General features: G+C 40.4%; 2 protein-coding genes across 3 annotated transcripts in view; one reads left to right on the plus strand and one right to left on the minus strand.

Annotated features, from left to right (window-relative positions):
• The window catches only part of B3GNTL1 (UDP-GlcNAc:betaGal beta-1,3-N-acetylglucosaminyltransferase like 1), a 132,409-nt gene extending 131,423 nt beyond the window's left edge, over positions 1-986 (plus strand). Inside the window, exon 13 of the mRNA XM_059828050.1 lies at positions 949-986. The gene's annotated coding sequence lies outside the window, so the exon portion shown is untranslated. The remainder of the gene's footprint in view (positions 1-948) is intronic.
• Positions 987-1,048: 62 nt separating this feature from the next.
• The window catches only part of TBCD (tubulin folding cofactor D), a 130,221-nt gene continuing 114,804 nt past the window's right edge, over positions 1,049-16,465 (minus strand). The window contains exons 34-39 of one of the 2 annotated variants that reach the window (XM_059828049.1): positions 15,806-15,883; positions 9,454-9,543; positions 8,380-8,467; positions 6,413-6,522; positions 3,407-3,491; positions 1,049-1,086 (exon numbers count right to left, since the gene is read on the minus strand). In XM_059828049.1, coding sequence (XP_059684032.1) covers positions 1,075-1,086; positions 3,407-3,491; positions 6,413-6,522; positions 8,380-8,467; positions 9,454-9,543; positions 15,806-15,883 — 463 coding nt within the window. In that variant the 3' untranslated portion in view covers positions 1,049-1,074. Of the gene's footprint in view, positions 1,087-3,061; positions 3,492-6,412; positions 6,523-8,379; positions 8,468-9,453; positions 9,544-15,805; positions 15,884-16,465 lie in introns of those variants that run through there. The other variant, XM_059828048.1, reaches the window with a different exon arrangement.

Here is a 16,465-nt window from a genome sequence, read left to right on the forward strand (position 1 = left end):
TAGTTAGTGAATAACACTGATCAACATTGAATTTCATCTGCCAGTCCAGGTTGCAAGTATACTTAAGAAGTATTGAATAATATAATTTATAGATATCTTCTTAAAAAGGACAAAGACTCTTAGAGTGAGACGGGTTGTAGTTTTGGAAACGAACACCTGCAGTAGAAGATTGCTGCAGTTTGTGGCAGGTACTTCACAGAGAAACTGGCTTGCTTTTAGCATGTGTGTCTATGTGTATACACACACACGGTGAGCCACTTTTCTACTTGAAGTGTGGGGTTTAATTAGAACCATCAAATAACACAGTGTAATTAGAGTATCATCTTCCCTGCGCATTTGTCCTCCCCATCACATTAGTCTTTACTAAAGATAAATGTTATAGCCATTTCATTTTATAGTCAATAAGAAATGGTCTAAATTTCTAGCAGTTGCTTGAAGTACTGAGTGAGTCAGCCCTGTATTCTTGAAGGGAAAAAATAACGCTTCAGTCCCTAAAGCTAGTTTACCACAAAAATTGCTTGGATTAGTTATATTAAGAGAGGTTTTGATTTCAGCTGAACTGAAACCTGGATTTTTTGTTCGACTATGACATAAGAATGGCAGACTTAGCCACAGAGATACTTTATGTTCAGGAAGATTTCATTATTACTAAACATTGCCATTCTTAACTCTGAAAAACAATTCTTTTAGGAGATAATGCAGCAAGTCAGGTTTAATACTTCATGTGTGTACAGCAAGCACAGGCTGAATGGCTCCATTCAGAGTTGCAAAAGTATAAATCATTGACATCAAAAAAACCCAGGTCACTTGTGACAGAAGTATGAAGAGAAACTGCCATCTCGTGGCTACAGATAAAAACTAAAAACATAATGAATCTTTGTTGCCTTCCTGTGGCATACCTACACAATGCTTTAAGACATAACCTCTGCCTCTTATTTTGTTAAACAGCGCACTTCGCAGCTCATGCTGAGAATCCAGTTTGTCAGGATGCCGCAGCTCAAACTCTTCCAGTCCTAATGGCACCTGAACCAAGAGCCTCAGTTTACAAGCCAGCAGCCAGCGCCTGCAACTTCATTATGCTGAACTCTACAAGAGAGAAAGAAAAAAGAGAGGTCACGTGGAGTAGCACGTATCGCTATTTTAACAGTATCCCAATCACGTAATTAAGTAAACTAAATGGAGAAGAAATATAGACATACAAAGCTGTGATATTTACAGTCCTTTTTAACACCTTAATTTTTAACTACCCTTTAGCAAATTTTATTTGTACAAGTTTTAAAGGAATGATAAGTGTTGATTTCATATGAAATTAACTTCATTCACCTTTTCACAGTGTTATGTGTGGCTTCCTCAATTGTTTCTCCTTTGTTCTCAAGATACGTGAGCTCTTGGAAGAAGAACAGAGTAATGTGCACTCTTGTGTGAGCACAAACTGGCTGCTAGTAGGGACATGTGGACAGCTGTGAAAAGTCCTTCAAGTTCAGGGAGTACCACTCTCAGAGTGAACTCCAGCAGTTCTCAGGGCAGGTGCAGGCTTAACTTTTTGCTAGAAGTTATACTAACTATCTGCTTATGTTAAAAGAGGAGGAAAAGGTGAAGTTCCAAATTCAGCCACACAACTTCCAGATTTCACATGATACTATTTGTAACAGTTCCATCTGAAATACCCGTGTGTATATTTGGCTATTTCTTACTCTTTTGTTTATATCAGAGAGTTTTATCCTAACTTGTCAGGCTTCTCTCAGCCTCCAATAATTAAGGAGTTGAAATAAGGTTTTTTTTGAGATCAGTGAATTCATCTTGTAAGATCTTCATTTTGAACATAACAATTCTATTAGTTGACTAGAAAACCTCGAAACAGCAATGCTCAGGTCAACTTTTGCTCTAAAAACAATGCCTTGTATGGGCGAGAGGTTCAGATTCTTGTTTTCCAAAAATGTTAGTCGCAGGTTTCTTAAAATTGTACTAAAAGCAGAAAACTGTAGACATGTCTCGGTAAGAACAGGAAGATGAGCAGAGAAAAGTGCCCTGGGGACAGCAGGGTGACTTTGAAGGTTATTCATAGATGTCTTAAGTAGTGGTCTCCTAACCAATTTTTAAAATACACTTTTTTTAATATATATTTATATTTTTATATCAATGACAACTGAAAACGTAGGATCTACTTACATTAGGAAGCACCTTCAGTGTAAAGGATTGTCAGAATATTACACAGGAAGAAGTGGCCGACCTCAAAGACTTACATGATGTACTATCACAAAGAGCCAGTTCAACGAGCACTTCAAAGGCCACTAGCTCAGCTCACCTTTAGATGCCCCGGAGCAGAAGAGGTACCGTGACTTTCAGCCGCAGATGCTGCAGCTGCGAAAAAGGCTAATGCAATTCTGAAAGGCAACTGTGCAGGGCAACAAAACGATGCTTTGCATAATTCTAGTTGTGAAAATAAACTTAATGGTGTTCAAATATTTTAGTGAGAAAATTAAGGGAATGAAGATCCACTCCATTAGGAAAAACTTAGGAAAGAAGATGGCGCAGGTGATGTCTCTGAATTCTAAAATAAGGACAGAGGCCAAAACTTTCTAGAACTATGAAAGCAGAACAATAAAAATTACAAAGGCCAAGAATAAACTGATATACCCCTATTGTTAAGCTTAATCAGTTTATGGAATAGATTATATGCTGTGGATGCCTGTGACAGTAGGGAAGCAGCCCTGGGTCATCCAGTGTTTTCACCTTGGCTTATATTACTCAGAGTAAAAATAACTTTTCTTTGTAAATTGTCACGTTAACACATGTTCTCTAAAACAGTAATAATTCAGCCTCCTCCTCTTTGGACAGAGAGGAAAGCAACCTCTCAAACTCTTACCAGAGCAGAAAATTCTGTGTTTCTGAACTAGTGAGCAGATGGGCAATTCCAAACTATCTGCTGTAAAATTAAATGGGACCGACATACGGATATATTGTCTCTCTTCTTACGAACGTATTAACTTTTAGATTATATTCTTCCTCCTAGGCAGTGTTAGAATTCTGTGGCTTGCACGACTTCATAATTTTGTTGCTGAAATCAACTGGGAAGTTTTTATCCCCAGAAAGGGCAGATGAACAGTTTTTGAAACATCTGTACTGTATTATTTCATTCTTGCGTTTTGTCTGAGTAAGATGTCACATTGCAAATCTAGAATGTTTTCAAGAAATGGGACTGGAAGGGCTTCAGACAACAGTCTTCAGCAATTCCACATACTCTGTTGTTAGCTGTGAGGACATTCCTCCTGGTGCACATTGCGATATTAATGAACCAGCGAAGAACTGCATCTGTTGCACAGAAGTACACGGCACATTTGGTGGAACAATTGGTCGTTCCTGTGTTCCTTTAAAAACCCCTCCGGAGCACATTTCCATACTGTACCTTGGATACCAGCTGCGGTTTGGGCACTTTCATGAGATCACAGAGATAGTTGCGTTTCTCTCTTACTACTGGCAATTCAGCTTCCCTGCACGAGGAATTATTTTCCAGTTAATTCAAAAATCAAAAGCTGAAGTTGGCTACATACATACAACTTCTTAAGCTATATGTTTTATTATTATATTACTATGTATGCATCTGTGCTTTCATGTATGTATCAAATTGCAGAAGTTTCTGTTGTGTCACGTTTTAAGAATAATGTAACATTTTTGTACCATCTTAAGTCAGGTGATAAACCATAAATATGCAGCAGGTCTTCCAGAAGTGACAGTTACTAGTAAAGTGTCCAAGACTATTCTTCTAGGTTTCTGTATTCCAAAGAAAAACCCCCACTTATTCAAACACCCCTTTTGACTAGGAGTTCACTAGTTTATAGCTCCTTTTTGCTTTAGAAAACTTCCCATCAAGTATTTAAATAAGTGTCACTGGATTTGGAGAACATTCTACAATCTACAGAAGCTTTCTCCTGAAATACAAAATCCAGACCTACAACTTGTGAGTCTTTTTAAAAAAGTTTCTGAAATGGCATGATGTCCATGAGATAATTTCTGTAAGAACTGTCAGTTACCAAAAGCCCCCAAATGCCAAAAATCCATCCAGACAACATTCTTGTCCTTGTTGTAAAAAATCTACCACTCTAATGGAATGCTGCGCGACTGCTAGTATTACTCACCAATTCAGCAATTTCTTTTGTTTTTCTTAAGTAACAACTGTAAATGGGCTATTAAAAATTTAACTCTTAGCACATAAACAGAGTCCAAAACTACAGAGAAAAAGCATGAAGGGCAACTTAGAAATAACCTGAACTTTTTTTTTTTAAGCACCTTGGACAATTTGTCATATTTAATACTGGAAACCTTCTTGTAGCTAAACAAAAGTTATTATTTATAGAGTATTTTGTTTAAAATCTGAACCATACAATTGTATGATAAACTCTCTGTAGTTCCAACAAGGAACAACTATGTGTATGCCAGTAATTATCATCTTCCCCAAATATTAATTCTCATTTGGCTCCCTGATGTTAATGCTTACTGTAATTCAGGGTTTACTATGCTTGTTTTAGCACTGAGAGCGCTTGGGAATAACAAGCCGCTCCCTCTGACACTCAGCAAAGACTTCAAATATCTTCTTTTGTAAACAGTTCAAATCTACCAAGATAAAACAATTAAGTTTTAAGTAAACTAGCTCTTCATCGTTAATCTTAGCGCTATGGACATATTGCAGTGGGGAACTTAGAGCAAGCCCTGAAATAAGACAGAATAGAACAGGCAGCCAGTGACACCTTAAAAATGATGTGGTGAAAATAGAATATTTAGTTCTTTGAAGTGGTTTTTAGGCAGGCTTTTGCTTTGGTTTAGTAACCCCTTTATGAGTAGAGCTGTATTACCACTGCTTTTTCTGCAGCAATTTGGTATGTACCACTTCTAATTCTGGTATTGTAAACATCCCTTTGTGACAGCGGTAATCTAATCCTACGCAATTGTTTCTGTTAACAAATTTTTTCTGTAACTTCTGAGCAAGCCTGCTCTTAAACTCAGATTTCATAAGCGAGCACTGAATCACACTAAACACAATACTAAACATCAATATGTAGTTAAGCAAGTCATTTTAACGATAGGCAAAATTGTTGATAATCAATTCTTCGCATCCAAGATGGTTGTTCTAATTTTGTACTGGAAAATTCAGAAAAATAGCAGCAGCCACCCCTTACAATGACAAACTTAGTTTTCTTTTCCCAAATATTAAGTTATTTAAGCTCAAGCACAGAAATAAAATAGAAATTAAATACATGTTAAATAACGTAAGCATGCAGTCTGAAAATAATGTAAACCACAACCTTAAGGTATATTTGTTCTTTGAACGTGTCTAGGTGAATTTTATTTCCATGAAATGTCAATCAAGACAAAAAGCCGTTTAATATAATGACTAAATAAATCATTTATTTCTTATATCTGTTCTCATCTATTAACTTTCACTACTGTCTGAGGCAGGTGTTGGGCTACTAGACCCGTGACCCAGGAGAGTCATCTGTGACAAGGCAAAATGTTTAACAGGGCAGATACTAAACTAATTAGTATCTTAAAACTCTCTATTTCCTCAGATATCTGAGGCACGCAGTCTTTTATAAACTTTTCCAGGTGACTAGAATGCACGATGCTAAAATTTGCAGAAGAGGGAAAAACAGTGCCAAAATTATGGTGAGTATTCCCTCCTCCTGTCACTTCAGAGGTGCTGGCAGAACGAGTTCCTCCTGCCCCTGAGAGACACTTCGCTGCTTTGGTGAATCTTGCTCATGAAGAACGAGACCCTGTTCCCCCTGTGCTTGGAAGGCGCTAACCTTACAGGTTAACAGTAGGTAAAAAAATAATTACGTTATATAAAAGTGGTTGTTTAATTCATGCAATCATATGCTTGGGAAACATCTAAACCGTTCCAATTCTAAGTATTTGCTTGAATACAACATTTGTAGCATCTTGAGCAATTACATTTCATGGGAGATTTGAGCTGTTCTGCTAATTCTGTTGTTTTCCAGCTCACAGAGATCCTTCCTTTCCCAAAACACTGCCAGTGCTCAGAAATGCCAAGAAACTGTCTGTGCAGCTGAAGTTTGATTGTTTGCACAGCCCAGTCTCTCTCTATTTCATGGACAATTTCCAAGATCTCCTCCCTTTTCATGTTGTTAGAAAAATATGGATACTTTACTTTATCTAGTGGTGATTTTATACATACCACTTCCAGTGGGACAATATACTAGATAGTTCTTTAGAACAGAAGAATTCTTTTCAGCAACGCTTTTCTGGCCTAGAAGCAATAAATAGCTAAAACTACAGCATCGTTTCTTACAGCTTCCTTGCCATCAGCTTTCAAAGGCAGGGACTTTTTTCTTTAACTTCAGTGGTACAAAAATTATTTCAGCTCATATTACTATCTGGCAACAAATTCACTTACCAGTTGGTATCGCTGAGTATGGTCATAACCTCATCCATGATGGCAGGATCAACTACGTCACTGTAGGTTATCAACATTTCGTAAACTTGACTGGCTGTCGTTTTCCGGATCTACGGGGAAGAGGAGAGGAAGCTTTGGTAGAGTATCCAGAGTCCCGGATGGGAGAGCCCAGTGCCATTACTGGTACTGGTTCCTCATGCTGACAGTCATTTTATGGTGGACACTTCATCATTCTCACAACTCTGGCCTATCCTTGCCTCTGATAGCGATTTGCTCCAGAAAGGGATTCATTTCTGCACCTCACGGAAATTCATGCTACTACAATGGGTATCTTTTCACTGAACTTTTGCAGAATTTCAGATTAAGATCTGTCCCCCCCCAGGGAACGAATTCAAATGTTTGAGAATGGCCCAAATGGAGCATTTCTTTTCTTCAAGTGACTCACTGAGCCAAAGTCTGGCTCTAACCTTGGTTGCTGTAGGCCCACAAAACAGATAGGTTTCCCCGTCTGGAGATTGTAAGAGTCAGCAAAACTCTTAAAAACAACTGTTGGGAGACAGATAATGATGTGAGTAACATCAGCTTTTTACACTACAGTTTCTGGAAGCAGTTAATTTGCAAGTATTTTTCCCAGAGCGGTTTAGCAGTGGTGTTGGTGTGCATACAGAAGAAGCTAGCTAGGCTGCTCCCTGAAGTGCACTGCGTAGGAATACACTAAATGGAAGAGAGCACAATTGCAACAAAAACAAATTATGTTTTTTTTTCAAGAAAGGCAAAGAAATTATAGGGTTATTTCTGGAGTAGTAGTGCCACATTAAGTTGACCCCTCTGTAAAAACAAAACATATTTATGATGTAAAATACCAATAAAACATGACATTGAAATGATCTCTCTTCAGTTCTTACATTGTGCTCTCCCTGCAAAGGATTCTTCACGTAGCAAGTACACACAACGTGGAAACAGTTGGACTAAAAATCTGAAGTATCAAACTCTGCTGAGTACCATATGATTTTAACCTTATCAAAAAGCAATCGGCAAAAGTAATCAAGGTTAGAATAAACAGTGTTGGTTTGCGTTGGCCAGGCACCAGGCTAGACAGTGTGTTCTCAAACCGCTTTAAGACCTCATGGGTTTTCACGTTCTTTTTATGCGCCCTCGCATTTACTTCTGGCAGCCTCTGTTCCTTCTATGCTACTCGACTACAGAGGTGGTAGTCCTCTCCTACTCCCAGGAACATCCACCACTGTTCCCCGGTGAAACCCTCGCACTGAACCCCAAAGCCTCAGAGAGCTGTTGTGCGTCTTGGGTTGTCACCGCAGCTCTAAGTCGGGGCTCCCAGGTCCTGCACCGTGAACGTGGGCGCTCTCTCAAAAGCTGAAGTCAACAAAAATTTTAAAGGACTAAGGTGGTATTATCCCACGTATGCTCTTCTCTTATACATACTGAGTAATAACTCAGGTTTTGTGCCCTGCTTCAGTACTTATACGGAAAAGGTAAACTTCTGATAAACTTTCCTGTGTTGCACAAGCTTTCGTCACACCTGACAAAAAGAACAAATATGTTTTCCTTGAACCAGAACTACTACTGTGTTGCAGCTGTCAGAAACATTGCAAAACTAACAGTAATCTGTCCGACTGGCACTTGCAAGCACTAAATGGTGAACAGCTCTTCACCCTGCTGAGTGCTGTGTAAAAGAAACAAAGGACTGACTTATGCACCTAAATTGCTTCTAATTTAAAACAGTAAGGACAGAAGGTGGAAAAGCAGTATGTGGAATGGCCAGGTATGCTGCAAGGGTCCAGTAGCCCACTTCAGGTGGCAGCACTGCAGATAGCAGAGCCTTGAGAAATGAATATACATTAATAGCTGTTAAAAAGAATGCTGCTTTGACGCACTTTAAATTATTTTTTACTGGTAAAGTATTTTAAATGATACATTTGATAATATGCAACGTCATTGATACTTACTACAGGAAATGGATGGCAAAGAAGGAGAAACAGCTGAAATAAAACTTTCTCTCTCATGTCTCCTTGAAATTGAATCAGGCCACAAAACCTAGAAAATGTAATTAAAAATCAGCCCTTGTGTTATAACTGCAGAAGTACATTTTCAGGATCAGAATGGAGACGTGTATCGGAAAAAAGGGCGGGAGGGGAAGCTTTGCCACCCCAGGAAATCTCCGTTCTAAGTGCTGTGGGAAAGCAAACACTGAGGCAAGCGCACTGAAACCCTTACGGGTTCCTGGGATGCCCCATGTCTGTGCCAAGTACAAATACGATTTGCAGGCTACTGATGGCAGCCCCGAAGTCCGTGCGCTACAACCACACACGAGCCGAGCTCTCACGTAGGCCACAAACGCAGAGGGTAGGCTGTGCGTGTACGGCGCGGTTCAGAGCGAAAGACGAATTAGAAACACAGGCTACGTCTCATTTCAGGCTTTCTTGCGCTCTTAAAACATCACCAATAAAGAAATGAAATTGAAGTCAATAAAATCATTGCTTGAGATAGTTACACTGGAATAATTTTGCCACGTTGCTGCCAATGACCCTTCATGCCGCTCTGCAACGCTTTGTTTCCCCTCCTCTCCTCACCCAGTACCGTCTCTCCTGACTGGTACGGTTTTGTTTCGCCCTCTCTGCCGGCTGAACTGAGGGCTTCTACCCTAAAGCCAGATAATCATTTTGCAGGTGTTTTCAGCTCTTTCCAGTGCATGTATAAGATCTAATCAATTATATATATTTTGCATTGGCACCAAGTCAAGCTCTCTACAAGCAAAAAGCAAGTAATTCCCTGCATCTTTAAGAATATCAACAACATTTGAGAAGTAGTTAATTTTTATCAGATCCTTCATACATTTTCACCCCAACCACCCAGAAGTACATGAAACTCTCACAGCCGTCTATTACATGTATTTGTGTGCATTTTTCATTTAAATGTCACATGAAATAGACCTCGCTGTTACATCTGGTATGTACTGTACTTAAATGTTCTTCGCGTTTTACGAAAAAAAGAGAAAAAATTGCTTTATTTTATCAACTCACACTCCTATGCTGGAGCGAAGCTTCCGGATGTCTTTGGATCTTTTGATCTCTTCTTTACAAAGGGTAAATAACTTCACTGGAAAGGGATGGCTGAAAACAGGAAAGAAAAAAAGATGAGAAATAGATTTCAATACTATTCCAAACACATTTAGTGATTGTAAAGATGCAAATTAACATTCAAAGGAGAGGAAAGACACAACGTGGAGCAGCACATGCTTCTTCCACAACAGCACGCCCTGCTTTAGGCGGACCTCCGGTAAAGTCGCAGGTGAGTTTCGCCACCATGTTATGGGCCTTTTCTTTTTTTTTTTTTTCCTTACAGGGAAGGGAAGAGATTAGTGTTAATTATTTGCATTGCTACTACCTGGATGCTGAGGCATGAACTACATTTACCCAAACTGATTAGGTACCTGCATGATCATCAGCTAGCCACGGCTTGTGTTTACAACTAAGCATGGCGTGATCAGAAATATTGTGTCAGGAATTAAAATAGTCTATAGCCAAATAAAGATGATTTTGTCTGTGTGTCAGTGTGGTGCCTTGGTCGTTGCCTAAGGTCTTCAACCAAACTTTACATAAAAGGGGATGAATGTTGTTCTTAAATACTCCACCATTTCACAGCCCAAATTCCTTTAGTGATTCCAGACAACGTAATTAAACCCAGGGCTTACAGTTCTGTTAAGTGTACGAGTCATGAAGACATCTTTAAATATATTTAGCAAATTCTTTTCTTTTTCCACAGTCTGGGAAACGTGATTCTCACAGCTCTTTCCCAGACACTCATACAAACACAAGTATTGTTAGTATATTCCAAGGATCTATTAAAGAGAAGTAAAGAGGGAATATTGCTTTTATTTCAGTACAAATTATTTAATCTTTTACTTGCTACACTCAAGCTGAAGTGCCATAGATGCAAAAGAAACTATTTCGTATTTGTCTAGTAAGCACAATTCCTTCTAGACTGCGTATTTTGGAAACCTCCCTGTATTGTGTATGTAAAGCAGAAAGCAAAAATCCTAGCATTTATTTTCTGCTACCATGATTCAAAGCTGTGGATAAAAATGACTCAAAAAAGCCGTGTAGTATAATCTGTTGACAAACAGAACATTTAAAACAAGAGGTTTATAGGAGTGACAAGATGTCTTGTGAACTTAATGCACCTCATTATATATAGCTTCCCAGACAAGAGTTAGTGTCTTTTAATTACTGAAAAAAAATTCTTAACAAAATACTGGCATATACTGGCAAATATTGACTTGGTTAAAAAAACTGAACGACAAACCACGGAACCGTTAAGCTAAAGAACGCTGGCGATGGCTGGCTCAATATTGTCCAGAAAACCACACCAACAGAGTAAATAGAATTGCCAGGTTTTCTATGTTGATATTGAGGCTTCACAAGACATTTTCAGAGCTGACAGGGGCTTTCAGGACCAACGGGTCTGGGGAGGGCTGATTTAAAATACCTCCGTCAGATGCTGAAGGAGCGAGTTCCTTGTTGCCCACTGCCTGCGGTCACGTCAGCGCTGTTTCCACATTTTAAGGAGTACGATAAGCACGGAAAGCACGCGCGCAGGAGACGCATGGTGTGAGTGACGGACATCTGCACAAATGTGTCCGTGTGTGTGTCTGCGACATTCATTTGTCTGGGTAAATGAGGGAAGAGCGTCTCTTATCATTAAGAGGTGGCATGTTTTTTCCTACCTTGGTGAAATTTCTCCTCCTCCCGCCCCCGATTACACAAAGACGTTGTGTAGACAGCTAATCACAATACCTGCAATGCATGCCTGGCTTTCAGCACAGAACAACGGCGATATAGTGAATTAGGTGAGATTTAAATTGGTTGAACAACATGGACATCGCTGAGAACCATAGCAACAAAGAGACCAATTGGAACAAGAGCATCTGGAAGAAATTTCATGCACGTAACCTTACGTGTAACGTTTTGTGTTTAAAACAGATGCACTTTCCGCTCTGTCATTTGCCAATTTCAGATTCGTAATAACTAAACCTAACCTACATGTGATCTCAAATGACTCAAATAGCTTGGCCTTTTTAAAGGAAATTGAGAAAATTCCTTCTCCTGTGTGGGCACAGTGCCAGCAGAAACAGAGTCGGCATCTGGGGAAAAGGGATCAGTCTAAAGTCTTTACATTATGTAAATTGGGCGCACGCGGCACCGCAAAGAGGTGCGGGCTTTTTCCTCCTAAAAGTGAACTGAGCTTCAACAGTTCAACTGACAGCACCTGGGGTGGCTGTGAAACCAGAGGACTGCCAGCGCCACGCTCTTTACTTTATGGTTTATTACGCAATAGCAGTATAATTGCTTTAAAAAAAATCCATGGGAGCATGTAATACAGAGGAATCATTAGTCGGAGATGAGTGGGGACACATATCGTCTTAAAACACTGTTAAGACCACTAGAATAATATTATACATACAGCGCATGAATGCTTCTGCTGAATATGTAAAATATATACACATAAGAGAGAGAAACGCCACTTTCACTTACTACTCCAGAAAGCATCAGATCCCGAACTGTCATTCAAATGCTATTCTGTTCACATGCTGCTGAGTACTAGACTAATCTTTGGGTACTTCCTAGGGAACTAGCAATCCCTCTGGGCTCTTGGCAGACCGAGCGCCTCTGGTGATCACGCGCTCACGAGACCAGAACGACTCCTGCAGCTACAGCAGCCGTAACCAGAAAACAACGCTCCAGTGCCAGTTGTGCAAGCAGCTTCAGTTCACTCTCCTTTTGTCTCCCTATGCCTTGTCCCACTCTCAGCAGGGAGCTGACAGTCACCGCGACCTTTTAAAAGTAGCCACTGGTGAGTTTAAAAAAGCCCAATATGCTCTGCTTTATTTTTGACAGCTGAGTTTTAAGCATGGTGCCCTTTGCCTCCAGCCTCTAATCAATTAACACTCCCTACGTTATTACGAATACAGCTCCACAAATTCACAATGTACACCGAGATGAAATCAGGAGGTTTCAGCTTGTGCTACCACAGAGAAGAAATTACATTTCAGCTGAAAACTATGGCCCTGTTTGGGGTGGGAGGGCACACCGGGCAGGGAGGAAATCGCAGGTGAACGACACTGCCGTGCCACGAAGGCTTTAGGCCAGCACACACCTGCACTGCTGCCAGAAGAAATGGTTTTCCTCTGCTTCCCCCCTCCTTTTTTTGGCACAACCTGCGAGCACAGAGCAGAACAGATCGAGGAACTAGCTCAAGCTGAATTTTACTGGGAGAAGGGTATTTTTAACTGGGAACAGTTCTCTAATGCCACGTATCATGTAGCGATACAAACCATTCCTGCCAGTTCAAGGGAGGGGGAAACGCTCACGCTGGGCATGCAGGTTTATGCCAGCTTCAGACGAGTAGGAAGTAACAGCCTGAAAATGGCAGGTTCAAACAGAGTCAGACTAAGCCAAGCACAACAAAGAAAAGCTGCTTCTGATTGCCTGTTGATTACCTCCGTGATACTAACGTTGATTCATTTTACCTACACTTCGCTTCCCCGCTGGCAGGTTCAGCAGGGCCCTGGCAGAAAAATGACCCACGCGTGACAGATGAACCTCACGTTAAACACGAGCATTCACCGTACGATAAGGGAGGAGAAACAGCCGGTGGTCCGCTTGCCCTCCTGCTCAGAGATCACAAGACCGGCCATACAGAGAGCTTCAGAAATGCTGAAATTCATCTACAGAATGACCCCAGAAATGTCAGGCTGCGTATTCTAAACTTTATGAACTATATGGGGTGAAGAGGCAGGAAAATGCACCGCGGGTTACATCTCTGCGGGGCAGGAGTGACACCATGTGGCAATTTGCTTTAATGGACGTACTGAGCTCCTAAAGAGAGTCAAAGTAATTCAGCCAACAGCTATTAATCCTGGTTAAACTAAGCAGTGTAGGGTATTACCTACTCTGGACTGCTAATGTTTTATTAGGGGAAAAAAAAAAGGTCCAGGATAGTGCACAATATCCATTTGAAACTTCAAAATGCATTTGCAAATACTTTTTTTATAATGTGACAGTTGACTATTAAGCAGCTGGCGCAGGCATAACCCTGGTGCCAGATATCCTACAACCTGAGCTGCTAAAATTCCACTCAGCCCAACGTGGTAAAAAATGAGGGAAGCAGATGAAATGAGAGCCAACACCCCAAGGAATGCTAATGTTTCATTCCCAGCCTCTCCGAAAAGTTTTTCATTTGCTACATGACAAGCAAGAAGTTCACAGCAGAACAGAAGAAACGGGAAGTTGCTCACGAGCAGTAAGACTGTTTTCTAAAAACAACCATGCACCTCATCCCTCCTATTACAGGCACACTTTATATAAAACTATCTGCAACTGCACGCACACACGGCATGTTCATGCCACCAAGCAGCGTGTCGCAATCTTCAGGCTCATTCTGCATTGTATTTCTAGATTTCTGTGGCATGCTGCTTTGAAAAGGGAGTAAATGAAGAAAGCAGTCCCACAGTCACACTTTTCTCCTATGCAAGAAGGAGGAGGTGGCATCCAACAGTGTGGGCAGGCAGGCCTTGGAGCCAGTATCGCTGTTTATCGTCCCAAACTATACCCAAACAACGTATGCCAAAGTAAGAAAATGCAAACATTGCACTGAATACAATTTTAGGCTCACCCATCCACCACGTTCAGCTGATCTGCACACAGCAGAACCCAGTATGTCAGGCTCACTTGGCTCTCTCAGATTCACAGAATCACTAAGGTTGGAAAAGACCTTTAAGATCGTCAAGTCCAACCACCACCCCAACCCCACCATGCCCACTAAACCATGTCCTGCAGCGCCACGTCTTCATGAAGTACACACAGTAACTCGTTCATGATTACCTCCTCTCGACCATAAGGTACCTGTATTACCAAAAAACTGTCACCTGCAGGAACTAAATTCTCTGTCTCTTTCTAGCTATCTTCAAACCTCCTAGAGCTCTGGCCTTCACAGCTTTCGTATGATAACGAGTTCTTGCACTTCATGCCAATATTTCATTCCCTTGCCACCAGAATGATTCACTGGGCTGTATAATTATTACTTTTCTTTTTTGGTTTCACCATCAAACTGGAAGCAAGTACATCTGGATCAGCTTCCAAATCTTCCCTCCCTCCTCCCACAATCCCCCCGGATTGCACTTCAGGCCTTTTTACTAAAGCATTACAATGGCACCACGGGACTGAGTCTGAGTCTCACTTACACAGCCAATGCAGTGATGCCACCACGTGCTTTCTGTTTAGCGACCCGTGATGTGGGAGACACAGACTTTACCTGGCATTTCCACCCATAACCTATCATCTTCCTCAGCCGGGAAGACTGGAGCCTATGTGGAAGTCCCAGATCACTGGCATGATTACCGATCCAAACAAATAATATTAATTTTAAATTCCCATTCAAAAAGGGACTGCCAAATTTGATTTAAGAGAGATTATCTAAATACACACTTGAAAACAAGAGTAAACTTAATGAAAACTTTTGGAGTAAAAAAAGCTTTTCAAATTTATCTGCTGTGAGCAATTCTTGAATCGACAGATTCCAAATCCAGTATACACACTCATAGGATTCACGTTGTACAATTCTGCAAATACCTGTAAATGTGCCAAGATGCTGCCTGCGTTTGTAGGAATATATCATATAGAGTTTGTGGAATATATTTTAATATTACTGAAATTAAAATCATTCTCTTCTGAAACAACTGCAAAAAAACATGATTTCACATGGGAATATCTTACTCATGTTTATCCGTTCCTGAACTAAATACCTTCCAGAAGACTGAACTCGGTGTGGAAAAGCTGGGGCGTGCCTTTTTTATTATTCTTATTAGAATCTTAATTAACTTCTTTGGAGATAGTCACATTAACAAAAGCAGTGGGATTTTGGAAGCGATAGCTTGTAGGCACACTATTTTACAGCATCACAACAGGACACTGTCCTTGCTACAGGGACAGCACAATGAAGAATGTGCTCCAAAAAACGTGCGTTGAGGAAGCTGGTAAAGGGAAGAAGCGAATGGATCTGATGCTGGCCCAAGTCTGCCAGGTAAAACATGCAAATTGAATTTGATTAAGGTACTGGTTGTTAAACAACGAACCAATAACCGACTTCTGCACTGACATGAGAGTCAAAGATTTTATCAGGACTCTTTCAAGGCTATCTGGTCCAGAATTTATCACAGCTGCCCCAATTCAGGAAAATTAAAACACATCAATATCCACACACACTTAAGAGTCCTGCACAGCCCCGTCTAGAGCAACACTCCGCAGCAGTCAGTCGAAGATTTAAGAGGCCTGTTGCATGGTGGAAAATAAACAAAAAAGACTTTCAGCAACTTACTTCTCTTGCATGGTAAATATATCAAAACAGCCGTTTGCCAGCATTTGGTCCAGCATTGTCAGGAGAGGTACAGACACCCTGATGAAAGAAAATAATTTAACAACGTAAATATACCACTTGGCATACTTATATACACTATTTTTAATAAGAAGCAAAGAAAGAAACTTCCTATCTACCTACACATATTTAAATTAGAACTCTAATTTACACAGAGGAGGGTTGCTCGGTAACTTCTGTGTGTTGGCAAAATCATCCTCCTTGGCTGAGAGGGGGACATTCCATTACAGCCAAAAGGAAAAATCCTAATTAACAACACTCCTGGTTTAAACTTGCAGGGTCCTGAAAACACAATTAACAGTAGTAGAAAATATTAATTTATTTTCTAGTGTATGAACAACCTATTGCACAAAATGTATCATAAGTTACAAGAGCTTCTCACTACAGGTAATTACCAAATGAACCAATACGCAACATGTCAGCTGGAATAACTACGGTCATGTCTTCTATGTCAAACAGCCGGGACAAGAAACAAAATAAACCTGAAAATTCTATTAATAGTTGTGGGGATTTTTCCCCTAGGGAATTTTTTCTATTTTGCACATATTTGATAAGTGAGGCTTACAGAAATTAATCTCATTAGGCAGAATGAGTCACCTTTGA

This window comes from Gavia stellata, chromosome 22 (genome assembly GCF_030936135.1).
Source record: "Gavia stellata isolate bGavSte3 chromosome 22, bGavSte3.hap2, whole genome shotgun sequence".
NCBI lineage: Eukaryota > Metazoa > Chordata > Aves > Gaviiformes > Gaviidae > Gavia > Gavia stellata.